This window comes from Sturnus vulgaris, chromosome 4 (genome assembly GCF_052056855.1).
Source record: "Sturnus vulgaris isolate bStuVul1 chromosome 4, bStuVul1.hap1, whole genome shotgun sequence".
Taxonomy (NCBI): domain Eukaryota; kingdom Metazoa; phylum Chordata; class Aves; order Passeriformes; family Sturnidae; genus Sturnus; species Sturnus vulgaris.
The window spans coordinates 25,602,851-25,629,256 of NC_142246.1; the positions used below are offsets into that span (position 1 = coordinate 25,602,851).

The 26,406-nt window shown below is 43.7% G+C and overlaps 2 protein-coding genes and 1 long non-coding RNA gene across 9 annotated transcripts in view; 2 read left to right on the top strand and 1 right to left on the bottom strand.

Annotated features, from left to right (window-relative positions):
* Positions 1 to 8,116, top strand: part of SLAIN2 (SLAIN family member 2) — a 34,304-nt gene extending 26,188 nt beyond the window's left edge. For 2 of the 7 annotated variants that reach the window (XR_015803086.1, XR_015803087.1), the window contains 2 exons: positions 870 to 991; positions 3,451 to 3,590. Coding sequence is in view for 5 of the 7 variants with exons in the window: in XM_014887961.2 (XP_014743447.1) it covers positions 3,451 to 3,760; positions 5,467 to 5,533 (377 nt within the window). In the remaining 2 variants the exon portion in view is untranslated. Of the gene's footprint in view, positions 1 to 869; positions 992 to 3,450; positions 3,761 to 5,466 lie in introns of those variants that run through there. The other 5 variants (XM_088163333.1, XM_088163334.1, XM_014887961.2 and 2 more) reach the window with 3 other exon arrangements.
* A 2,326-nt stretch (positions 8,117 to 10,442) lies between these two features.
* On the bottom strand, positions 10,443 to 23,447 carry LOC148223915 (uncharacterized). The gene is made up of 3 exons (XR_015803088.1): positions 23,313 to 23,447; positions 20,074 to 20,321; positions 10,443 to 18,915 (listed from the first exon to the last, which is right to left on the bottom strand). It is a non-coding gene; the product is annotated as an uncharacterized LOC148223915 (long non-coding RNA).
* A 95-nt stretch (positions 23,448 to 23,542) lies between these two features.
* On the top strand, positions 23,543 to 26,376 carry SLC10A4 (solute carrier family 10 member 4). The gene is made up of 3 exons (XM_014887955.2): positions 23,543 to 24,115; positions 24,521 to 24,731; positions 25,396 to 26,376. Exons 1-3 carry the CDS (start codon positions 23,730 to 23,732, stop codon positions 25,909 to 25,911), a joined length of 1,113 nt encoding a protein of 370 aa, XP_014743441.2. The 5' UTR covers positions 23,543 to 23,729; the 3' UTR covers positions 25,912 to 26,376.
* Positions 26,377 to 26,406: the final 30 nt, after the last annotated feature.

Below are 26,406 nucleotides of genomic sequence, written 5' to 3' on the forward strand. Positions count from 1 at the left end.
GCCACGCAGGAAGTTTTAGCAAAGTATGATGACTGTGAAACAGATTCACATCTTAAGAGGAAGTCTCTTAGCAATTTTCATACTTCATACCAAGTAAAGTCCTCACAATGTTCTGCTTTGCATAAGGCCACCATCGCTATTCCTCTGCAGAGCTTTCTTTGCTTTCTTTCCAGTTGGCCATGCCTTCCTCTGGCTCTCTGGAACACTTACTAGCTCAATGGCCTAGTCTGAAACTGTAGGAATGTACAGAAAATTAGCTTTTCTTTGAGTTTATATTAACTGTAAAAATTTATTAAACCTTAGAGAATGTGGAACAGAGCACATTGCGCTGCCAGTTATATATTCCAGTTTAAGGCTGTTGGCATTTCTTACTGCAAATGAAGACCCCTTCAGTTACTTGCTTTGTCTTTTTCAATTATTTGCTATTTCTAATGTGTTGGTTTTCTTTCCTCTCATCTGAGATCCTCATGAGTATAGAAGTGTTTAGCAGTAATGAAGCAAGACTTCCCTTTCAGAGAAATGAACAGCTGAGCAAAAATCGATTTTAACTTCTTAAAATACTGTTCATTACATAGCTTGACACCTTTCACACACACACTGGCTTTTTTTTACCACTTTGTGGTAACATCTCCCCAGCACCTTCTCTTCTCCAGGCTGAAGACCTCAACCTCTCTCAACCTTTCTTCATAGGAGTGATGATCATCCATGCTCTGTACCTGCTCCAACAGGTCCACATCTTTCCTGTACTGAGTTGACAGCTCAGTGTATTCCTATAGTTATAGCTCATCTGTTCTTCCATGTTGGGTTGATTCATCTCATCATGATGGTTGTGATTTAACAACTGCATTAGAATTTAATCTGTTTTCAAGTTGGTGTGCAGCAGCTGGCCTTGGAGTGCAAGCCAAATAAGTTTGCAGCTTCACAGCATCCTACTTTGCCACATGGAGATCTCGTGCTCTCTGCCCACAATCCAGGACAGAATCCAGAGAGGGTAGGACATCTAAATGTCATGACTGCACCATGCCTTTTTTTTTTTTTTTTTTTTTTTGGTTGCCAGATGTTTTAATTGTAGTTGTTTCTAGTTTATTTTATAAGAGATTGAGTTGTGTAAAGTTACTAAGCACTTCGCTTACATTTTTACGTGTTTGTGTTAAACATGGATCAGCTAAATACTATGCATGGGTACGCAATTATCAAATAGTCTGTGAGGCAGTACCTCACTCTTTGTGACCCTGACTTACAGATAGGCCAAACTGACTATTATGAATATCCAAAACTGCTCTGAGGCCTAATTCTTTTTCTGTAGAACAGAATTAATAGGCAGTTTGCCACACTACATCATGTGGCTGCTCTGGAAGACAATTCATTCCTTTATGTACAAGAATGAATGTAGCTCTCAGCAATGTCTGCAATGCTGTGCTGACAGGAAATGTTTTATGAATTGACAGCTCAAGTTTGCAGCATGGTAAAATATGGTCAGCAGAAGGTTAAAGAGGATGGAGAAGACTGATTTACTGGATCCTTCTGCTGGGAATGCAGCAAGCTTTCTTCTGTTGCAACTTTTTGTTGCTCATATTCTGTACCTAAAAACCTTTACCCTGTTGTACCTGTAAGAGGCCCAAAGCTGTATTCAGTTTTTATACACTGGCACTGCACTGTTGGTAGATGCTAACGTGGTGCTGCGTTTGTGTTCCAAGCTTTGTAATGAGGAGTTCAGTGATAAAAGCTCCCCCTATTTACACTGTAGAGTCACTTGGAAATTCTGCAGATTGCATCAATGTTATAGGCGAGGTCACATTTTAAAAACTTATATGTAATCTATCTTAGTCCTAGGAGCACTTTGATGCTCTTCTTGTCCAGTCATTCTGTTGTTAATGCTTTCCTTAATCCATACTCTGGCTTGATGCCAGCTTTTATTTTAAGGTTTTTTATTCTCCCTGCTGCTTAGCAACTGTCATGTGTTTTTGACCTCTCTGTCACCTTTTCTTGTCAGCTTTTCCCATGAGTGGCTTCATGCTGTGTTTGATATTACTATCAGGGGAAAGGCCCCCTTGGGTAATCCAGAAAGGAATCAAATCCAATTCACATCTATAATGAGGTACATATTAATCTTCCTAGACATTCCCTATAAGAAATGGATTCAGAATACAATCTCAAAATTACCAGTTTCTCTGTACCTCATTTAGGATGCTACATTCCTGCATTACTCATCTCCTTTCTCACTCCTCGTGTTCTTACTGGATCTACCTTGAAGATGATAATAAAAGCTGTATTAAGGATCAGCTTCTTTATGTACAACATCTGTCAAAAATGATGCAACTTTGGTCTCAGTACAAAACATTTATTTAGTAGAACAGAGAGTAGTTTATGCAAATTTACTAAATGTAAACGTGGTTTTTGTTATATGACTGATTTGATCATCCTGTGTTGACTCTTACTGACCCACCCTAATCAGTTTGAAAAGCTGGTGAAATTTCATTCCATTGCTGAGATTATGGGTTAATTTAAGTATTCTATTCAGTGATAAATTACGCATAATTTTAAAATATTTCTCATACTTGTGAAGAATTATGCTTAGGGTTTGGCATTATCAAAGGGCTGTTGAATATTCTGCCTTATCAACCTATCCCCAAAAGACTTGATAACAAGACCTTACATACTAACTTAGGTACAAAGTACCAGAAAAACGAGGTATTAGTTATAAATGGGTATTAGTTATACTGATAATTTAGGTAATGTTTGTAAGAAGAGGAAGGCTATAAATTGTTAGAGTTGTCTGGTTTAAGTTTCATAGCAGTACCTTAACCTCTTTGGTGTTGGGGGTTGGCTGATGTCATCCTTAATCCAAACGACAGCATCATAACAGGAAGAAAATTAACTATCCCAGCTGAAACCAGGAGAGGTGACCCCATCTTTTTTTTTCCCATTTGCCAGAAAATGTGGGATGTAACCATATCTTTAGATGAATTCGAATTGAATGGTTAAAAAGAACAGCATAAAAGAAACGCCAAGATGCTCTGCACTCAAAATTTCATCATTGAAGGCTAATATACACTTTGAATCTGTTTAAAGCCTGTGTCACAGTAGAATACTGTTTTCTTCAACATGTTCTTTCACAGATGGAAATTAAGTTCATGTGTTTCTGAAGCAGTTAAATTTCTTCTTAAGAAATTCTCAATTTCTTTTGACTTTACTGGTGCAACAATTATAGCCTGATTAGGATTACTTACAAATCCAGATAAATATTTGTAGTAAACAAAGACGGCATCAGAGTTATGATATCAAAAACACATGACAAAGAGGACATCTGAATTCCTGTTTCTCATTGCTGCTTGATTGGCTGTATTCCATTATACATTCCATATTGTTTGTATAATCACAAAGTAATTTCCAGTTTTTCATTTCAGTAATATAGTAACGTAAACTGAAAGTAATTTCTGTATTTTCCAGTACCTTCTTCGAGTAAATTCCGCTCGCCTGCGGCACCGTCTCCCTTAGCTCTGCGACAGCCAGTGAAAGCGTTCAGTAGCCACGCACCGGGCTCGGTTGCCTCTCCAGAAGCCGCACAGCTGACGCACAGTAGTTCTTCACCAGGGCCTCTTGCAGCCCAGAGCTCAGGCTTGCCAAGCCCTGCCAGCAGTATTAACAGCACTACTCTTACCAGACCAGCAGGGATGAGGAGTGGTTTGCCCAGACCCAGTGCCCCTTCCACAGGGGGCATCCCAGTGCCTCGTAGCAAACTTGCACAGCCTGTTCGCAGGTGAGTCTCTGACAGGTAGTCTTAGGTCGAAGTTTTCAAAATGAATTTTGTACACTCTGTATTTGTGCTGCTTGTTCTTGCAATTGTTATTTTGATCTCATGGTCTTCAGAACAGAAATTGAGACCTCCATGTGAACTATTTCCAAAATAGTTTTGAATCCAAACTGAGAGATAAAGGTTCTTGAATGGGAGAATAAAGGTGAATGAGTGAAAGTGAAATCATTAATGCAAGATAATGAACTAAGTAATTAAAATCATAGTCTGGGCTGAGAAGGCAGCAAGAATTTGTCGGCATGTGGTAAAGTTACTAAAATATAACTGGCAAGAGAAAATTCACTTGTGTAAGTGACACATTCTGAAGTCATAACTACTTGCCTCTGTAACTCAAGCAACAGTACCATGGTGAGAGTAGTTTTTCTCCTTGGGCAGCTGGAACCTTGGAGAAGGAAGATGCACCAAGACAAAGGAGACATCCATAGCATTTGCTAATTAACAGAAAAATCACTGTAGTTAACCCACAGGATGAAATGGAATTTTTAGCTTAAACATAATTGTGCTAGCACTCAGCTGTAGAAGCTGCTTGATGTGTCTTTTCAAAAACTACTGCACGAGAGACTGAGTATTAACTGTGAATGTCAGTTTTCACTGGAGGTGTCAAATAGAAGCTGACATAAGGAAACAGTCATCCATGAGAAATATTAAGAATCTCCTTAAAGGGAAGGGAAAACAATTAGTCTCTAGTACTGTAGAGATAAAATGGTGGTAAATAGCACAGTGGAAAAGTTTTGTTCGACAAACAGAGTGCTGGGCAGGGGAATGACAAGTGACTGTCACAGCACTGACTTTTATGGTTAGAGCCTGCATTGGTCAGCAGTATGGAACTTTGTGTAATAAAAAGCAGTTATTTTGCCAGAAATTTGCTAATAGTAGTGAAGTGTGGTTGTCCAAATCACATCTTGTCTTACAGAAAAGTTTTCACTTTACTAAATTTTTTTAAAATTGACTTTTTTAAAAACTTTTCTTAAAGTTTGCATGCATAGGACAAAGGGAAACAACCCCAGCTTGCACCCGAGGAGGTTTAGATTGGGCATTAGGGGAAATCTATTCACCAAAAGGGCTGTCAAAAATTGGAACAGGCTGGCCAGGAATATGGAGTCATCATCCCTGGAGACATCTAAAAGATGTGTAGATGTGACACTTTGAGACATCATGGCCTAGTGGTGGACTTGGCAGTGCTGGACGTGATGTTCTTACAGGTCTTTTCCAGCCTAAACAATTCCATGATTCTATGATGCAGGCTCTGTACACAGTACCATAATCAAGTTTCCACAAATGTCAGATTATGATGTAAGAAAAATGTAATATTCTAAACAAGGATTTGCCTGTTTTTATACATCACTGAAAAAATGGCCTGTTTTAGGTGGAAGCAGATTAAGTATGCGTTTTCACAGAGTATAATAGCAATAGGTTTTCTGTCTGTTTATTTATCTAGCCTTTTTTACTGGCATGGTAGTTGCCAAGATACAAAACATGTAACCTGAAACTGCAAATACTCTAGGGTTTATCTTAAGTAAACTGTATTGCAAAGAAGCAAATTAATGAAGTGTGTATTTCAGTTATTTATAAAATCTTTAAATTCTTATGTATTGTAGAGAGAGACTTGAACAGTTATATATGAAACTGAAAAACATCTCATTTCATTTTAGATCATTACCCACTCCCAAGACATACAGCAACGTGAAAGATGAGAGTTGGAAAGATGGCTGCTACTGATCTGCACAGCTTAATGCAGAGTTCCAGTGCTCATGGATACTTCCTCACCAGGCTAAAAGACAGCTTGATTAAACAAACTGTTCAGATGTGACTCTTGGAATTTGTAAAAATTCCAAACCTCTCTGTCTCTAATTAGCACAAACTGGCAGAGATTATTACAAAGCAGCACTTTAATGACATCTAACATCAGATGTTTGGTGGTCATGCAATCACTTCTACATTAAATTGCTATCAGTTCTGGGGGCTTTTTATTGCTTGCTAAAAATGTTATCAATATGAGCATTTATGAGAGTGGCCAATGTCGGGGCAAAAACGAATGAATGCCAAAGAAATGCCCATCTTGGTAAACAGCAAGGATAACTGTCAACATACATTATCCAAAACTTCATTTTCAGCCTGTTTTAAGTCAGCAGAAAGATTGGTGAATATGTACTATTGAAACAAGGCTACATGAATCAGAGCTAATGTTCTGATTGCAGACTGCTACAGTGCTAAGGAAACGTTGCTTTTAACAATTGTGTGAGATCCCAGCTGGGACTGGATCTGTCCTTCAGTACTGCAGGAAGAATCAGCAGGTACTCTGGAGGATTAGGCACAACAGGGGGTTGTAGCCATGACTTATACTGCATTAAAAGGTTTGAATGTAGCAGACAAACACAATGCAATAGTATAGATTGCATCTTTCCTATGTTGATTTATTGGCTTTACCTACTCTTATGTTTGATCACCAAAAGGGCTTAGTATCAGTTGTACAATCTTTCTAACCTTAAATTCCTGGCTCAGGAAAGATGGCCTTCACTATTGTAGCCACATTTTTAACACATGGCTTGCTATTTGGGGAAAAATTTTTAATAGCAGGTTTCCTTGCAAAAGAAAGAGCAAGTGATAATTTTGATTTGTTATAATACCATACCACTATACTGGCAGCCTGCAGCAACTGTAAATGCTGATAGTTAAGGAGAAGGAAACACAACTATGCACTTGTAACATACAAATTTTAAGGAAATTAGTTGACTCTTGATGCCAAATGATATTCATTTAGGTGATGTTCCATGGTATGAGGGAGTTTTCTGTATCCTATTTTTTTACTTTCATCCATTTCTTAAATTGGTTTATTTTAAATTGTAAATATTTTTACAGAAGATATTGCCCATATAAGTGTGTTTAAATATATACTTTGCCTTACATATGTGTATCTTACATTACTGGTAACAGAGTATGAAACCTGCTGTGTCTGTTTACAAGCTATTAAACTCCTCTGGTGGCTCTGACTTACTCAAATACATTTTGCTCAAAACAACTTATATATTTAGCATTGAACCATTGTTTTCTGTTTTGGAAGACATAATGCAAAAATCTGTAGCTAAAGTTGTATTGGGTGGGACTAGTTAAGTGGAAGGGATTTTGTTTGAAGCTTTTTCAATATTTTGGATGTACAGTTGATGAAGTAAGAGAATGTGAATGGTATATCCTTTGTGCAATGACTGACAAACACTACAAGTCAGGTTGTACGGTAGGTAGCCTTCGACCCCATTAGTTAGTGAGTTTGGGACTGCTGGTATATTTTACCTCCCACCACTAAGAGGATAACTAATCCTGAAATTCTAGCACTTGAATTTTAGGCCAACATTAACATATTCCTGGATGAAAAGCCATGCAATACTACTTGACTTGGAAGAAACCAAATAGGAAGGAGTGGAGACTAACTTGCAACTTAAACTACTCAAGCAAGCTCTAGGTTGATGGGTGACTTCACACCCAAGACCAAGATCTGTGCTAAGATTTCAAAGTCGGGGTGTCAGATATACTATAATTGCCAGATTTCAGCAGAAACCACCTTTCACCAGTACAGAGTAGTACATACCACTAATCTAGCCTTGATTCACCTGCAGGTACAGGGAATGGATGTCAGTATCTCATGTCACTGTTCAGCAGAAGACAGGACTAGATCAAATGTGCATATTCTCAGTAAAGCCTGAATTTTAATATTTCAGCATTTTCCAAATCAATGCTGCAGTCTTCACTGAAGGGGAATTTGAATTGACGGATTTTATCAAACTTTGCTTGACTTAAAATTTTCAAAGTCAGTTTAGATGACAATATTGGGGGTTTTACCATGGCTGCATCAAACTTGTGTACGTTTCCTTAAGTTAAGTAATTCATCGCTTGGGTAAATTCAGCTTGAGTTTTAATAGGGATTTTTTTTCTCTGCTATTACCCCCAGAATACAGCAAATGACTTCCTGAGAAGACAGACTGTCTGTTTGCTAGAAAGCCTTTGTGCATTACCAGTTCATTGATATCAGGAAATCATGGGGTTCTGTGTTTAGAGATTTACTGCAGAATTGTGGAAATATGGATTTGATAAAATAGTGCCTATGATTTACTTAACTTATGTTTGATATAGTAGTAAGGGTTTTATGAATGTGGATTACTTTTTGTGCCAACAGCTTGGAATTGATGTATGTGTGTAGGCAGAAGGATTTATTCTGCTCCCAAAGTTATTTAATTTTTTTGTGTTTGAATGTTTTTGTAAGTGTTAAAAGTGTAAAAAAAATATATAAAATATTCTTACCACAAAATACTCCCTGGATCATTATTTTTACAACAAAGTTTTTAAAAGCTTTTAGAAATTTAGAGAATGGTATTTTATGGCTTTTTTGTCTGGTTGGTTGGGTTGTTTTTCAGGAGCTGTATTCACTTTTCTAGAGGTTACCAGTATTGATTTCTGCCCACTATAATTCATGAACTAAATACAACACTGTATTTGGGTGAAATCTGTGATTTCGTTGAGACAGAGGTGGACTTGTGCCTCTGCTCTGAAGGGGTAATGCATACATGAAAAACTATTCTAAATTTTCATCCAGAGTGATTTGTATGGGCCGTTTGAAGTATACAAGCCTGCCTTTCCCTTTTGTCAGGATTTGTGCTCACCACCACATGAAACAAAATTTTAATTTTGAAAATTCTGGAATTTATGCAGAAAACGGAGCAGTGTAAAAGTGTACCTACTAAGCCCTCTTGGAACTGATAAGTACACATTTTATCTACTTTCTACATGAATGCCTCCATCTTTGGCTCACATACAAGCAAGAAGTTTTGAACTTGATATTTTTCTGTAATCTGCATTTTGCTACAAAGCAATGGATGCAATAGTAATATAAATGCCATCTTTGTCTTGGTATTAATAAGGGCAGGTTTAATTCTATTTATTAGCCGCTTAATATGAAATTTAACAAAATTTAAGCTGTAAAACTTCTAATTTAATTGTTTATCCCAGCATAGTCCCCATTTTGTACTTAAGCCAGTAAGTTAAAATGTTTCCCCCTAGTTAACTGACGTATTTATGTAGAAGTGGCTTCAGACCTGCTGTTTCTAAAAGGTATTGTCACTTTAATCACGCAGTCAAGTACCATTTGCCTTCAGCAAAGTAGAGCCGTGTCAAAATCTGGTAATTAATAGCCTTTTGCCCTTCTCTTTTTGTAGGTTTCTGTAACAAACTCTTCCATATTAAGCTGTTGTTTATAATTAGTATCATCAGTGTATTGCAAGACTGAAGATCAGAAATAGTATTTTCCTCAGTTCTCATTCTGAGGGAAGGTGTGACAGCTCCTTTGGGTTTTTACATTTCATGTGCGTTCTCCCCTAGAAGACTGACTGCAGTGGTGAAGGAAAAAAAGCCATGAACATGTAAGGAGGCAGAAGGCTGAAAATGCTTATGCTGCTGATCTTGAGAAGTCTGCACAATTTAATAATTTAAAACTTTTCTTTCTCAGAAGTATTTGCATTAAAACAGGTATGGGAAATGACCATATCAGCAATACTGTCTGCAGTTCTCACTCTTTTGATTGGAACAGAACGAACTTTTGATGTAATATTTACTTTTTAAGTAAAACAGGCAACGTGTGAGGTTGCTTTGATGAAGAAACAAACCAGAAGCCCCACCTGCTCCTGACTTGCATTTATGCAGCTGTGCAGTCCAAGTCTGACACCTACAGGCAGCCTGTCTGTTCGCGTCCTGCTTCAGGAACGTGAAGCTGGGATTCGGCTGCTCTCGGGAGCATCCATGTTTTACATACAGCTGCCCAGTGAAGAAGATGCTTTTGGCTCTAAGACTTAACTGAAATGAGCAAATTCCACCAGACTCACTCTCTACAAGATTTTTTTACAACTGTTTTCAGCTGTGATACCACACGGAGTTCTGCTGTGTGTCATTGTCCTCTTTGCATTAAATGATAAATTCTGTTGGGACCACGTTAAGCACTTAGAAGGATGCAAAATGTAACTCTAGTGATTAAGCTGATTCGTAGCTCTTCAGCATTTATTTAAAGGATTTAAAGGAAGAGGTAGCAAAAATGACTTCTTACCAGCAAAGTGATTTTTAACATGGTGCATCATCCACTGTTACAAACTGAATTTTAAAAATAAAAAAAAAAAAAAGATTTGAAAACTTGAATGCTTGAGGTCTCTATGCAGTGTGGCACTCTCAGGGAACAAAAGTATACTGTACCTTTCACCAGACTAAACAAAAGAAGATCCTTACGTTGTAATTTGAGTTTCAGCAGCATAGGCAGATGGAATCACATGGTTGGAAAAGACCTCTGAAATAATCCAACCAATTAGGTGCCATGTTTAGTCTTGCCTTCAACACCTTCAGGGTGAACTTCACCACCTCCCTGGGCAGTGCATTCCAATGTCTAATCACCCTTTTTTGTGGAGAAAATTCTATGTCCAGTCAAAACCTCCCCTGGCACAGCTCGGGGCTATATCCTCTTGTCACTAACTAAGAGAAGAGACCAATCCCCATCTGACTACGACTTCCTTTCAGGCAGTTGTAGAGAGGGATAAAGTCTCCCCTGAGCCTCCTTTTCTCCAGGCTCAACACCCCCAGCTCCCTCAGCTGCTCCTTGTGCTAAAACTAGAACACAAGAGCTCGAAATAGATCTTGTGCTCTAGACCCTTCACCAGCTTCATTTGAAAGCAAAAAAAATAATGTAAATCCATTTTCTTTTGAAAATAGTTTTAATAACTTAAACAGTAAATACAGTAAATAGTAGTTTTAATAACAACAGTAAAGCTTAAAAGAAAGTGGTGTGTGATGCCTTCTCCTCCAGCATTTTCTGCCCCTCCTTGCTGTTTTTTAAATTATCCCTGACAGCTTGCTTCCATTGGCAGTACAGTATGGGAGATTCAAGACAATACACCAGTTGGGGTGAGTGGGTTTTGCCTTACAGAGAAGGTGACTTTGTGATTTGTCCCCAGTGCCAATCAGCTACTAGTTATCATGCACAATGCACAGAATACAGACTTTATATTCTTTTCTATTCTGTCTTTTTCTATTTCTTTGCCATTATTTTCTCGGAACTTGGAAAATTGCAACCTTCCACAGCCCTGCTATGACAGGCTGATTAAAAACCTCACTAGTGCAAACAGCTTGGACTGATGTCAGACAAACTACTGGCCCCCCACCCAGCACATGATCTCCAGAAGCCTGACACCAGCTACCTCCTCCCTCCTCCAGTAGCAAGGCTAGGGTTTTTTTCATGGAAACTCTCTACATAGTAACAGGAAGGTGAATAAAGACATTTCTGTCCCCGTTGTTCCCCACCTCTGCCCTGCCCAATAGAAAAAGGTGCTTATTAAATGTGGGGGTAGATCATCAGTGACTTGACTTGGCACTCTCTGTGGCCTTGGCTGCTTAAAGCCACAAATATGGTCAGGAAATAGCTGGGATGTGATGTGTTGGTGGTGGAAGAGTGGTCAGGGTAGGGGGCCAGCATGCTGGGCTTTCTCCAGTCTCCTGCTCTTGCCGGGCACCTGCCTTGGGCACTGACAGATCAGCTGCTGGGTTGGACAGGGGGGCCCTGCTCTAACACCAGCATCACTGCACTGTAACTCCCAGCAGTCTCCTCCATTTGTCTTACTGCACTCTTCCTAAGTTGTTTGTTTCCCTTTAGACATTATCAGCAAACAAAACTACACAACCCATTACTATATCTTAGTTGTCCAGTTGATCCTTAACCTGCCTTTCATTCAGCAGAGTTAACACTGCTGTGCGAATTTTACAGCTGCTGCTGGTCTCTGCGCTGAACATGAGTGCCAAACTGCTGCCAGGAGAAAGCAGTGCTGGACCAAGCTCTGGGTTACAGTGAGATTGGTTGCTGTTCGGGGCAGTGGGTAAGGCCAAATGTGCTGCTGGCTGACTGAACCTGATACGTGCCAAATTAAATGCAGTGTAAGTGTTCTTGTTCAAAGCTGTTTGTCTTAATGATGAGCAGCAGGACAGTATCTTGTGCCACCATAATTATATCTTTGCCACTCTCCTCCTTTAAAAATAAAAATTTTATTGAAGCTCTTGCTACCATTTTGAATCTCCTCTCAAAAAAAAAGAAAAGGGAGATCAGGCAAACCCTCTGCTTTTCATGCTCTGCTTCAGCTCCTGTCTTAGCCTCTTAGCTCCACAGTGGTCCATTTATCCCTACATTTACTCACCCGGCTATTCAGCCCAGGGCAGGGTTATATTGTTTCTGTTCATCTGTTCCCCACCAGGCTAATGGAGACACAGAAAACTTCTGTTACTGCCGCTTCAAGTGACCTGTGTTCAAAGGAGTCATGAAAGCCTTGTCCTGATTCTCATCCCTTTAAAACCATGCCTACGTGTCAGAGACAGCAGTGTGATATCACCACCATCACACAGCCTCAGGAAAGCAGCCTGGAGCATCCCACTCCATCCACGACCAGCCTTGCTGGCAGGATCCAGCAGCTCCTGAGCCACAGGATGCTCCTGCCTGCACACAGAGCACTGGCAGAGGGGTCACGGCTGCCCCCCAGAACTCCTTGCTGAGGGTGCAGCTGCACTGCCACAGCAGCTATTGATAACACCAGGCATGACTGCTGCCAGGCCAGCACTGTCGATTCAGTGCACACAGACCTCCTGAACGCCTGTGGGCTCAAAGAAATAATTTGTTATGGTGCAAGAGTGGGCTATAAAAGACCCTCAGTTGGTTCCCTGCTCTGCCATACACTCCTGAGGACACTCGGTTATTTTCTTGAGGCTCAGTTCATCATCACTGAAATGACTCCCAGGCTTCCTGACTCACGTGCTGGGAGCGAGGGGCAGGTGGCTGCTCTTTAGAGAAGGGGGCAGCAGTCAGTTCATATCTGGTCTGATACAACAGGCTAAGAACAGAAATTTGGTTGACCTCGGTTTATGAGCCCAAATGTCAGAGAGCAGATAATACCTATTGTAAATGTCAGAGTCAAGAGATTTTTATTTTCCCTTTAAAAGAACATCAACAAAGATTTAGTGACTATTGATGCTGCCATTCACACAGGCTCAGCATGAATGGTGAGGCCTATGTACACAAACATACTGGAGAAATATTAAAGGGATTTGCTTAAAATTCATGGATCTCGTAAAGCACCCAAGCCTAGTTCAGCTTTCCTCAGCAATAAAGCAGCTTTTGGCGACACAAGGCTCTGATAAAGTCTGGCAAATTCAGGCTACCTTTACCAGAGCAGAATAGAGGGATTTAATTGATATATGGTGGACTTCTCACCTTTACAATTTATCCCCATGGGAAAATTTGCCCCTGGGACTGAAATACAGTCCTCTGCAGGTCCCTGCACTCAGCCACCAATGCCAGGTCTCCTGCCCAGTGGTCCACTGCCAGTGGAAGAAATGGAAAATTCCATTTACAAAGCCACCTCACAACTTCCCGCTCAAGACTTGCTACTGTGTAGTAGTCTCTACTGATTTTGTACCCTATATCTCCACCTTCACAAAGGTACAACATCATTTTAAGTCTCCTTTCCCCAGCCCAAGTGCCTCAATGGCAGAACTGAATTACAAAAAAATAGGTGTTTATTTTTGAGGAGTTCCATCCCTGTGCCCTCTTCAGGGCCTTGACTCAGCTCATCTCCCCCACTCCTCGCCCAGACCATTTCTCTGTGCTGCCTTCCCCCCTGAGGTCTCTTAACTATTTTCATTAGCAGATTTTATACGTATGCTCCCAGTTTCTGCATCCCTCTCATTATCAAGATAATTAAATAACATTAATTACCAAAACAAGTCACTGAAATCTGCCTGCCAGAAACCTTCTTTCAAAACCACTAGTAGGTTACACTTATAACCCATTTATGCACTCTTTTTAGCCTTTCTCTTTTTTTGTTGTTTTCTTGTGGTTTTTGTTTTTGTTTTTGTTTTTGTTTTTTAATTAAATACTACAGGGTTTTCTTTTTGCTCTTTGTTTCCTACCCAGGGCTCTTCAGTCACTAGAGGGCGATCTTGCTTTCACTCTGCTTTTTCATCCCATGTTTGGTCTAGTTCAGCTTAAATTCACCACGTTGTCCTGAGCTTTCACTGAGCTGTCCATAAGGTCCTGAATGTAATTAACAGCTGCATCTATGCCAGGAAAGCCCTAGTCTGAGGGAGGATGAAGCCACACACTGCAGGCCATAAAAATCACCTCTTGAGGAGTCTGAAACACCCCCATTAGACTTTCTACTCAAGTGTCACATAGATTTAAACCTCCTTAAATTTATTTCAGAAATATCTTCCTACTGGTCTGGATTTTTCCAGCTAAATGTGTGGTGCTGTGTGGTGAGCCAGCAACATCTCAAGACAGTGGGATGCAAGAAGGCTTGTATTGAGCTACTCAGAGATGGCATGGATTACACAAGACAGACACCCCTCCTCTTCTTGCTGTGGCAGTTAGCACAGCACTCAAGTAGAGCCTACCCCCAGAGCAGCTCTTCTGAGCAACCCAAGCACAGCAATGAGCCACAATTCCCATTGGTATGTCTGTGAAATTACTGGACGGGTTGGGAGTCTGCGTTGCACCTGGACTGCTCTGGCTTTGGGGCAACAGCAGTGACTGCAAACTGATGCCATCACTTACTCTGCAGCAGGGAGCATGGGTCAGTCTCCTTTTCTGCAGAGCTTGGCTTCTCAGGGCTTCCAGATCGGGGCATCTGATACAAGAAACCTCCTGGGAAGAGATCAGCTATGGCATGCATTTTTGCACAAGTAACAGTGAAATTTGCGCTTGTTATATAAGTGCTTCCTACACTGGTTGGCCAATGGCTCTTAGTGCTTGTTATGCCCTCAAAATTAAATTTTTGGTTACTTAAGGTCTTTCTAAAATCTCCTTCTGAGTTCTCAGATAATATCTTTCATTATCTAATAAAGGCTAAGATCACTGCCAAAAATGTCTTGAATGTCAGAAGGCCTGGGATGCTAACAGTGAGTGCCAGCATGCTGCAGAGACAGGGAGCAGCCACGAGCTATGAGACAGCCTCTCCACTTGAAGGGAAAATATGCTTGGACACGTTTCTTTTGCTACTGAACCAAATGGTTTAAAGAAGCCCTTACAATGAATTGCTGCTTGCTGGGGGAACCCAGCAGTCATCCTCCCTGCTGAGTCTCTCTGGGAGCAGAATTCACGTGTCTGTGGAGACTGGAGGTGACTGCTCACTGCTTATGGCAGGTCCTAAGGAGGGCCTCGGCAATACCACTCAAACACTCCAAGAAGCTACAAGTGAAAATTGATTCTGTGGATGTTTGGCAGTAGTAGAGAAACTGATTTTTTTTTGTCATGAAGGATCACACTGTACATGCTGCCTCCTCAGGAGCATGGTACCAGTTGGAGCTTAGTGCTCTTGTTGCCAGTGTGCAGCTTTGCCACCATTTCCAGCATGATCTTATGCAAATTAATCCCTCCCATGGATAACTTCTCCCTCTGTACGAGCATGATAATGTAATGACCCTGCACCTTTGCACTCAATAAGAAATTCTTTGGGGATGGGGAAGGTCCTTCCCTAGCTGGTTTTGCATTAGTCCCTTGCATTTGGGAACTGGATTTGTTCAGACTTTTTGGTGTTAGCTTGAAGCAACTTATTTTGAAAGAATGAGTTTCTATATTTTCATGGAAAGTGGTGACTCTGTTATCTCCTGTCCATCCTCAGCTCCCATCCTGCAAGGGCTCCCTTGCCTGGAGGGCTTTGGGCAGGGTTTGTTTGGGTGGACTTTCCTCCTGGACCTGGTGTTACTGCAGGTACCACTCACAGAAGCACTGAGCACTGATATCTTACAGATCTCTGTGGGCAGCTACTCCTTTGGTCTCAGTCAGCTTTGATTGCAGTGGCAAGAATCTCCTACTGAAACTTCCTCAGCATTTAGACTATTCATGTATATATGGGTAAAATATATGTTTCAAGTATTTTATTTAGAAATTATATGCTTTAAACAGTGTGTATTAAATAAATGTCATATATTTATTTATATTAATTTAGGAATTGATATATTTTAATATATTAAAATTAATTTACTAATATCTCTAATTTTTGCTTTCTTATATTATAATGGACAGAGCAGAGGAAAGAAGTTCTTATGGTGGCCCTTTTGTGTATGTTTATTCCAATCTTTTGTTTTCCTTTAATTCTTTCACCCTGAAACAAGGGGCTGAACCAACTGCTTTTTATTCCCTCCTCTGACTATCCATTCCGAAACAGCTCTGGTCCAAGGCTCGTTCTCTGGCAGGCAGGATGCAAGATGCTGCCAGCTCAATAAAATTTGCAAGCAGTTCAGGGCACAGACCTCATTTCTGGGCTATGAACTGCACCTGACATCTCCAGGTGGGCAGGTGCCTGCGATCCCGAAGGTGCTGCCAGCAGCTCCAGCCACACATGGCCCCGGAGAGGAGTGAGGTTTTACCTGCACCGGCAGGGTCACCGCGGAGGATAAAGGATTTGCACGAGGTCCCAGACAATCAGGTAAGCAGAGGCCAGGAGGAGCCTTGTGGGGTCACCTGGTGCCGCTGTGTCACCCCAAAGTGAAGTCAACAGCTGGAGATATTTGCCTGGCCTTTCCCAAGAGATGGCTGATGCCTGCCCAGACTATCCAGCCTTCAGCACCACTGCTCTTATTTGCCCCATCAGTATCTAATTCAAATCTCTCTTACAGCAGCTTAAATCCATTGTGTTTCTGAGGAGCTGTGAGTTTGTAATAAGAGATTACTCTCAGCTAGTGGAAGAATGGATACCCCAGGCAGGAACAAATACTCCTCTGGCTTCATACTCAGCATCTCTGCCTAGGCACCACAGAAAGGAAATAAAAGATCTTGTTGATGAAGACATTCATGCTTTCATCTCTCTGGAAAATCAACAAATATACAACAAATATACCCAGAGTACATCTGCCTCAGCTGCAGTGACATACAGACTCTACTAATACCATGGTTTATTAAAAAATGTTGTGCTTCATCACAGTTTTAAAAATGCACATAACACTGTGTCAAGGCTATTTTCATAAGATTAATATACAACATTAACTATACAAGTATTAAGAGATGCTTATGACGTTTGAGATTTATTTCTCCACATTTCCCTGAGATTTTTTTCTAGACAGTTCAAGCTTGAGAGTTAATTTAGGTAATGGTGCACATAATTTGAAGGGCTTGCTTATTTGCTGATCAGCATTACTGATACTCATTTTTAATATTTGGTAAAAATTTGGCAGCAGGACAAGAAGCATTTTTATTCTATGGTCATGCTAGCACAAAACAGCTTTAGTCCACATCCAGGAACGTTCAATGCCACGATACAAATGGCTGGCAACTGAGTGCAAAGATATTTCTTGTGTGTAACCTGAGATACAGAATATTGATGCTATTAACTCTTATCATTCCCATGGGGCTCACCATTAACATTCTTTTTAATACGGAGAAAGCTTTGGCAGGTGAGTGATGTAATTTTTCTTTTGGGTGTCTTTCTTCAATTCAATGAATACTCTATGAAGCAACTGCTGCTGTAGATGGAACTAAATGTATTTATTTATACATCTTTTGACAACTAAATTAATCTGTGGGAAAATATCTTGGTGTCATTTACTCTGATCTGGGATTTTTTTGCAAAACCCAAATTATAGATTGTATAGGCACAAAACCACATCTGTGTGATCTACCTCCACATTACCTCTCTTGATTTATGCCCCTAACCCCAGGTTCCTACATAGCAAATTAAGAGGGGGCTGGGACCCTCAGTGGGTGATGGATGCCAAGTAAACCCAGAGGACCTGGACCTGCAACTGCACACCCATCCTGAAGCCCCACCATTTACCAGGTTGTGCACATCCCATCATCACTGTGCTCTCCAGCCTTGATGGCACCACTGTCCTTCAGAGCCACCAGGGATCCCCCGACCACAGTGTGGTCCCCCACAGCATCAGTGAGGATGCTGAGCAGGCTGTCTGTGATGCTCTTGGGGTGGTCAATCACAGCTGTGACATCCAAGACATGCCTGTTTCTAAAGTCCTGTGGCTGCGAGAACCTGTGCAAAGCGATACCTGTGCCTGCAATGCAAAATACCACTGACTTTTAAATCTGAATCCAGTGCTTTCAGAGTCATCCTCATCTCACCTCCTTGTCCCTGTCTGATGGGGCAGGATGCTAATTTTGGCTCTTCTGGACCAACACATGCATTAGTCATCAGGTCATTTATTACGACTTTTCATCTTAATCCTGATAATACTCCAACTCCAGAAAAAAGATCAAATTCAACAAAAGGGAACAGTGAATGAGGCAGAATCCTTTCTTGTTTGAGACTGGGTAAAGGTACCTCACATAAAGGCATTTATTTGCTTAAAGAAAAGCTTGCTGCTAGCAATTGTTTTACAGTTGTAGGGATACAACTGCCTCAACAACTCACTGTCAGCAGTCAATTTACAAAATTATTCTTCAATGACTCCCTGATTTCATCTTTTTTCATGGACGAGAAGACCTTTTCTAATGGGATGATTGGCAAAAGGCCTCTTCATTTAGAAGGCAGATCACGCAGCCTTATACACTTAGCTCTAATTATGAAGTATGGGAACACTGCGACCTGGGGTATCATGCACTTACTTGTTGATTAATGGTCCTCAGACATCTTAAAAATAAACATGGGGGAACACCAAGTGCAATAGGAGGATTTTATCTTAATAATTTCTGCCCTTGACTGCTAACCCAGAGCTTCAGTTAAAGGATCTGTTCCCATTCGCTCAGAGACTGAACACACAGAGGGGACATAAGGAGACTGCCCAGCCAGGTAACGAGGCTTATGCTTGTTTCCCTTCCACAGCACTTCAATTTAATAAAATCTCAGAAGCTCTAAGTTGGTTGGGAGAGAGCACTGCTCCCAAGGCAGGCATAGACAGCAGGACTGTACCAAAAAAGGCATCATTAGGAAGAGAAACCCGTGAGAAAAGGGGGACAGCACTCCCATGAACAGAGAAATCACAAAGACAGCAGAGAAGAAGAGAGGCAGATGCAACGCAGCAGAGGAGAGTGCCTGGTTCCTTCGCCACCTCAGCCAGAAGAAGGCAAGGATGATTTGATGGGATCTCACCTGTAAGAGGAGACAACAGGAACACAGCAATGACTGCTGCTGAAGAGGAGAGGAACGGACATTTATCTAATTTTCTGCACCCTGAAATTCAGATCTTAGGAGTGGTTGAGGATGCTGGCCATGGAAAAAAAGATGCTGATTATTGTGGAGATTTACCAAGCAGGATTGAGCAGCAGCACCTTGCTAAGGACAGGACCGAGGAGAGTTTAAGACAAACAAGCTCAGGATGAGACATAACAGTGCTGCAAATGTGGCCAGGTGTTATGTTGAACGGTAGCAGAAAAGCCTGGGAGGCAGGAAAGGCAGGTCTGTTCTAGTGCTTCTGCACTAGATAGCTGCAGGAGCAATGAACTAGTAGGAAACCCACCACTCTTGTGTTTTCTCCATCTACATGATACAACTTCACTCTGCCTTTGTGTGAAACACAAGCAGCTTGGGGCAGGAGCAACGTCAATCAATCAGCACGTCCTCACCAAAGCAGTTTCTGCCTGTGTCTGTCTGGGGAGGTTTCTTGGGAAAAACAGATCTCAGTGCTTCATCTCATTTCCAAAATGTATTTTCTCACCTGTTTAGTGACCAAGCTCCAAAACAACATAAATTTTTTAGGAAGGAAGAAGTCACTTGTCTGCTAAGATCTTACAGATGCTGGCTCCATGAAGGTGGACTATGGGTGGGAGTGACAAAAAGTGCAAAGCCCCCTGCGTGCTCCTGCTCTTGAGAGACAGAGTGGGAGACAGGTCCTAGTTCAGCAAAGGACCAGGTAACATGTCCTTCCTAGCACAAAGATAACCATGGAAGAACAAGCAAAAGCACCGATATCTCCACATAATTAGGCTCCAATTCCTAGCTCTTCTAAGCCACAAAAATAAGTGCTCTGGATCTACAATATAAATAAGATCAAGCTGTTGCATTTCATGGAGTTTACCACAAAATTACCCTAAGCTTCATATAGGGACTCACACACTACACAATAAAGAAATATTTTAATTCAAGTTAACAGCAAAGACTTTTCTTTTTCCCATGGTAAATTATTATTGCCCTAAGAAGTCTTTAATTTCATTTTATTTCTATCCATAGCCTAGATGCATAGCAAGTAAGGTAGAAATTAAGGGATTGTACATCCCCTGGAAATCAGAAACTACTCCTGCTAGGTCTCACCTGAACATCACTTTCACAGCAGTATTTTGTCCCAAGGTCTTTAGTAACACCAGTGCCTTAAGGTGCTGACTGAAAGCTTCTCATCCTCCAGGACTATCCTTCAGAGGCCTCTCTTCCTCTACAAACACCGGCACAGCTCCACAAATCAGCTGGCACGGACATGCAGAGAGGCAGAACATGATTTATGGGAGGGTGACGCCACTTCCTGCAGAGCCAGGCACAGCACGCAAGAGCCAAGGCAGGAGGAGCTGAAATGAGAAGAGTAGGAAAAGAGGGGGTGACCACCCTTTGCTTTCTTACCCAGCCCCATTGGCTGCTTTTATGGAGTGGTTTTAACTACAGCACGCACACACCTGAAGTGCAACATGTTTGGGATTTAGGCTTTCAAGCTCAAGACTGGTTTAGCCTTAACTCACTTGAGATTTGCAAACCAACCCTTCTTGCTTGAGGCTCTAGAGCCTGCAGAGTGACAGGCACACACCAAACCTCCTCTTGCTGCCCCAAATTCAGCTCAGTGAACAACACTCACAATGACTTCCCTTGGGGGTCACCAAGAGGAACCATAGACAATGATTGCAATTTTGCAGTAGTCCCAGACTATGCTAGATACTTTTAATCTCTGTCAGAAGAAGCAAGTGATTGAAACATCCCACAGTGTGCTGAAGCAGTCACTAACTGAGTAAACAGCAAGGTTTCTTTGCTCATTCCTTACAGTACTATCAAAATTCCTTACAAGTTTATCCTCTATTTTTCCACCTTTGATTCTAGTTGAATAAATGGGAGGCACAAAAATCCTGTTATAAAGGAGCAAACAGAATTCCTTGACTTTGAGAGACTTCTGCCTCTCCAGACAGCTTATAGCACAAGTGCTCTTCTGTGAAAATCTACCCTCTTCTAAGATTATTTTAAGGCAATATTTTAAATAAAAGTTACAAACTATAACAAGTTCATGTTTTAGCAGACCTTTCCCTCCTCTTCTTTGTTTTTGCTAACTCTTATCCTCTCACCCATTTTTCAACAGAAGGACTAACAAGGAATAATTGAGAATGATGTATGATCAGGTTTAATTGCCAAGTCTTTTTATACTCAAATATTCAATTTGTGGCTTCCAGTAAAGCCAGGGTAGGCAGTGTCCTTTCTCCTGCCCTCCACAAGAGAAAGCAGAAGGGAATTATCCATGGATTTAGATACATAGAGGTGTTTGCTATGTGTGAGCTGGCTCCCTCACAGCCAGATGCTGCAAAATTGCTCAGCATCACTCCAGATTCCAGACTGTGCTCTCACAATGACATATCAGGAAAGCCTGCAGCAAGTTAGAGACAAGAACCATGCTCAGCAGCAGGTACAATGTTTTTTAATTCTAAATGCTGCATGTGAAAATATGCCAGATGCCCACCTGGAGTGGAGGTACTTTGTGGATGGACAATTAGCAAAACACATCGGCTGGGTTCAAACTTGGCTTTCCCTGAAGTCAGCTTCACTGCTCGTGTTTAAACCACGAGTTTAATTTTAGCAGATTACTTATAACTAAATCTCAAGAGGTCTTGATTTGTTGACATTCATTGTTGGCATTCATGACATTTTCCCACTATAGTTCAGTGTCCCTTGAAACTGAAGTTTATGTTGAGTGGATGGGCTCTGAAAGAGCCTGCATCTGCTTACAGGGATACTGGACTCCTCCTGTTAAGTGCCTGCACCATAGGTGCCACACATTATGATATAAAAATATCTTCCTGTGACCAGCCCTGTTGCAGTGAGGAGTTTGGGGAGTGACAGTCAGAGATAAAGCAGGAGGTCTGGCTGCGCCCTTCCCACCTGCTCAATAAACCTTATGCTTGCACAGTGGATCCATCCTGAGTCTGCCCACAGTGATCCCTGGTTGGCCGCACCACAAGGAACCACCCAGGCATTTCTTACAAACCAGGGAGGGTATGATAAGCAAATGCACGTTGTGAAGCAAAGCACAGATGTGACAGATGGAATAAGATATAGCAGTGGTAAGACTTTATAAAGCACAGTAAATACACTGCAAGCACTTTTCTGCATATGCAAACCAAAAATTAAATCCAGAGAATGAGAGAATGCTGTTGGCTCCAAATGCCTGCCAGATCCTGAGCTCCCCTCCTTTAGAGCCTAAAAATATGAATGAACTAAAGCAATCCTGATCCTATTTGGTTGTTCAGCTCTGATGACTCATCTTCCCTGAGTTCTCCTTAGGCTAATGATAAGGAAACAAACACAGACAGAAGAGTATTGAACTTGGCATCATTTTGGCAAAGTAGCGTTCCCAGGATTTTTTGTGTCATCTGTGCCCCAAGAAAGAACCAAAGGTTTAATAAGCAAAGTGTCTGTCTTTCTTTCAAGCCATCAATAACTTCTACTCAAGACCCGTGACAGCCTAAAATTTTTCCCAAACTTGCTGTTTGATGGAGCTTAAGGCAAGCAGCAATCAGGGCAGCTCCTGTAGGCTGTCCCATTAAATCCAGTATGTCCCCCTTCAGCTGTGACCCAAAATGCTCCATGCAGAAGTAGAGCCACACACGAAGTGCAGAAGCCAAGGGGCAGCCCCTGGGGATGCTCTGTCCTGAATCAGCTGCCCTCACCCAGGAGTGACAATGTGCAGTGGTGGCTGTGACCCCTCTAAACCCTGTGGGTGAACAAGGGAACGAGTTACATACCTAAGACGAGGCCAATAGTAGTGCCAAGAGTGAGAGTCACTGACGTATCTCCTGCCCTTGGAAGCTGCCCTTCTCTCTCAAGTACTCCTGCCCTTGTGAGTCTAGTTGGGCATTCTATACAGCACTTCTAAAGGAACAGGGTGACACACAATAATTCAATGAAAAGTAAATCTTGTAAGTACAATTTTATGACTGAAAACAGTTTAATCGCCCTTGGATGTGATTTTTGGGTGACAGACTAAATGTCTTACCCTGGTTTGAATATTTGTGTGCCTGTGAGCTTGCCTGTTTCCTTCACGTGTACTGTCTACCCTTTAAAAGGTATCACCTCTCCTGACAAGTTTCTGGGTCCTCACCAGCAGAAAGTGGTGCCTCCTCGACCTCATAAAAGGGCTTTCCATCCTTCCTCACACATTCCAAAACCTTCACATCAAAAGCAACTTGCCTGGAGGAGGAACGAGTTTGGCAATCCCTCAGCAGAGGGGTCTAGTGCTGCCCACCCACATCGCGTCGCCAATTGACCTTTTTGTAATGCCGACGCCAAAGTAAATCCTGTGATACCTCAGGCTCACCGCTAGAAAGCTCGGGCCCTGCTGGCTCCAGAAGAGGCTGCCGGGGGTCGCACCGGAGGGGGATGCGGCCCCGAGCTCGCCGCCGCCTGCGTTTCCCCCCGCAGGGGCCGGGCGGCGCTGGCGGCCGCCGCTGACCGCCGTCGAGGCGAGACACCGCCCACGCCGGGGGTGGCCCCGCGTGGGTCCGGGGACGCGCGGGCGGCGCCCGCAGCAGACAGGCAGCCAGGGACCGCGGCCGCGGCGCGTCAGCAGCGCCCGGAGATCCGAGCGGAGCCAGGGAGGGATGCGGGCTCCGCCGCCCGCCGGGACGAGTCCTCCCCGCGTCCCGCACTGACGGCCGCCCCGCCGCCCGCGATCTCTCCGGGCCTTGGCGGGGAGCCGGCAGCTCCCCGGGACCGCGCAGCCCATGGCCAGCTCCGCGCAGCCCCCGGCGGCGGCGGGGGGCGGCGGCCCCGACGGCGGGTCGCTGGCGGGGGATGGTGAGACCTTCGGGGACCGCTCCCTCAGCCAGGGCCTGAGCGTGCTGGTGGGGCTGGGGCTCTGCGTGACCATGCTGGGGCTGGGCTGCGCCGTGGAGTTGGGGCAGCTGGGGCAGCAGCTCCGGCGGCCCGTAGGGCTGCTGCTGGCGCTGCTGGGACAATTCGTGGCCATGCCACTGGTGGCCTTCCTCCTCGCTGTCATCTTCGCCCTGGACGAGGTGGCGGCCGTGGCTGTACTGCTATGCGGCTGCTGCCCCGGCGGCAACCTCTCCAACCTCATGTCGGTGCTCGTCGACGGGGATATGAATCTGAGGTAGGTCCCCCCTGGCCCTCGCCCTCAGCCGGCCGGGGGGCTGCGGCGGCCCCGGGACGCGGAGAGGGTTCGCTGGGCACCTGCCGCCGGTGGGGCCGGGAAGGTCGGACGGGCTGGTACGGCGCTGGGAATCGCCGGCACTACTCTCCTGCCTCTGCCGTGGAGGATCTTACATGAGCCCCTACATATGCCTCCTTCCCCAGAAAGCTTGCGTGCCCGCTCCCTGGCCGGAGCAGGGAAGGGGGTGGAGGATGGAGAGGGGAGAAAGGACAGCGAGCGATCTCTTGCCTTGGGAAGTGCCCGGCCGGCTACAGAACCCACTTCTAGCAGGGGTTAGGGCTTCCCGGGGCTGTATCCCGGCCGGGCGCGCTGTGATGGAGCATTTTTTTGGTTCCCCCGGCGCAGCATTATCATGACGGCCTCCTCCACTCTGCTGGCCCTCTTCCTGATGCCCCTCTGCCTCTGGATCTACAGCCGCCACTGGATCAACACGGCCGTGGTGCAGCTGCTGCCCCTGGGGGCGGTAAGCCTGACGCTGGGCAGCACCCTGCTGCCCATTGGCCTGGGGGTGCTCATCCGCTACCGGCACCCCCGCGCCGCCGACCTGCTGGTCAAGGTAGGCACGGCGCCCGGAGGGGAGGAGGGCGGCCACGCCGCGGGGGATGCCCGGGGGAGGCACCGGAGACTGGGAGCCGACGGCACTAAGCTTTCTGGTCCCTCCAACCCGGTGTTAGTCTCACACAGGTATATTCATCTACTTAGGTGGAATACAAATACTTACAGTCTTGAAATAAAACGGTAGGACAGAGAAAGCAAGCGAAAGGGCGGGTTATCCCCTACCGCAGCACATAGGGAGGAGGGCAGCGTGGTGCTGCACCCTGGGAGGCATCCTGGACCCTGTAGCAGAGGCATTCCATGACATCCTGCTTTCTCCCCACTCTTGCTGCACCCTGGGTCAGGCAAAACCAACCTGCAGGCACGGCCACGCTTCCTTAAAATATGCAATTAAATTGGCTTAACTGAGAAAGGAAGAGTGAGGCACAACTTGCCTGTTTCCCAGCAAGTCATCCCAAAGCAAAATGATGGAGGGTGACCTCAGCCCGTTCCTTTCCTCGGATATGATCAAACATCACAAAAATTCCAGGCCAGGAGCAAACCTGGGAAGGGCAGTGCAACCATGCTTTGCCATTTAGACTCTTTAACAACTCTCTACCTGCTATGCTTATCCTTTCAAAATAATAGCCCTCGCGTTGTTTATCAATGTCTGTATCTGTTGCCAGATTTCCCTGTGGTCTCTCCTGGTGACTCTGGTGGTCCTGTTCATCCTGACTGGGACTATGCTGGGCCCAGATCTGTTGGCACAGATTCCTGCATCTGTCTACGCCATTGCAGTGCTGATGCCTCTGGCAGGGTATGCCTTGGGATATGGCTTGGCCACGGTCTTTAAAATGCCCCCACACTGCAGGAGAACAGTATCTTTGGAAACAGGGTGCCAAAACGTCCAGCTCTGCACCGCCATCCTAAAACTCACCTTCTCCCCGGAGATCATAGGGAGCATGTACATGTTTCCCTTGCTATATGCGCTTTTTCAGTCAGCAGAAGCAGGACTGTTTGTGCTGGCATACAAGATGTATGGAAGAGACAGCTACAAGCAAGATACACTTGGTGAAGAGGAAGACACAGATATTTCCTACAAGAAACTGAAGGAAGAGGAGGTAGCTGATACTTCATATGGCACAGTGACCACAGAGGAGCACAACTCCATTCAGATGGAGCCGACTCAGACGGCGCTTTAGGCAGGAGAAAGAGGCAACTCCCCGAGACGTGAATGTGTGTTGTGCTTGCAACAGGCTGGGGCTGTGCTCGCTGCTGTGCAAGCGGAGCTGCCCAGCCTCTATCGTTTCTCCAGCTACTCCCATTGTACAAGGTGATATGTGTTTATTACCGTGACAGTTCTACTTCCTCAAACGTAAGAGTGAAAAAAAAAAAAAAAGAAAAAAAAAAGAAAAAAGAAAAAGCATCACTGCAACACAGACCAGTAACTGTAAAACTTCATGCAAGGAGGCTGCTGCCTAGCTGAGTGCAGCAGGAATGGGTAGAAGGAAGAAAGACTGTTCTACAGAGTCAATGCCAAATCAGTGTCAGTTCAGACGACAGGAAAAACCACGTCGAGTGTGTATCTCTGTGCCTCCCACCTACTGTCAAAGCATTGTTCTCATTGTTGTCACCACAAATACATGGCGAAGCCAAGCCAAACCAAACTCGTGTTCTCCGCTGTTTACTCCTTTGGA

Excerpts from the sequence above, each read along its gene's own strand:
- SLC10A4 (XM_014887955.2), top strand. The coding sequence starts at position 23,730 with ATGGCCAGCTCCGCGCAGCCCCCGGCGGCGGCGGGGGGCGGCGGCCCC. Across the intron at positions 24,116-24,520 it reads GACGGGGATATGAATCTGAG|CATTATCATGACGGCCTCCT; the intron begins GTAGGTCCCCCC and ends CCCCCGGCGCAG. Across the intron at positions 24,732-25,395 it reads CCGCCGACCTGCTGGTCAAG|ATTTCCCTGTGGTCTCTCCT; the intron begins GTAGGCACGGCG and ends ATCTGTTGCCAG.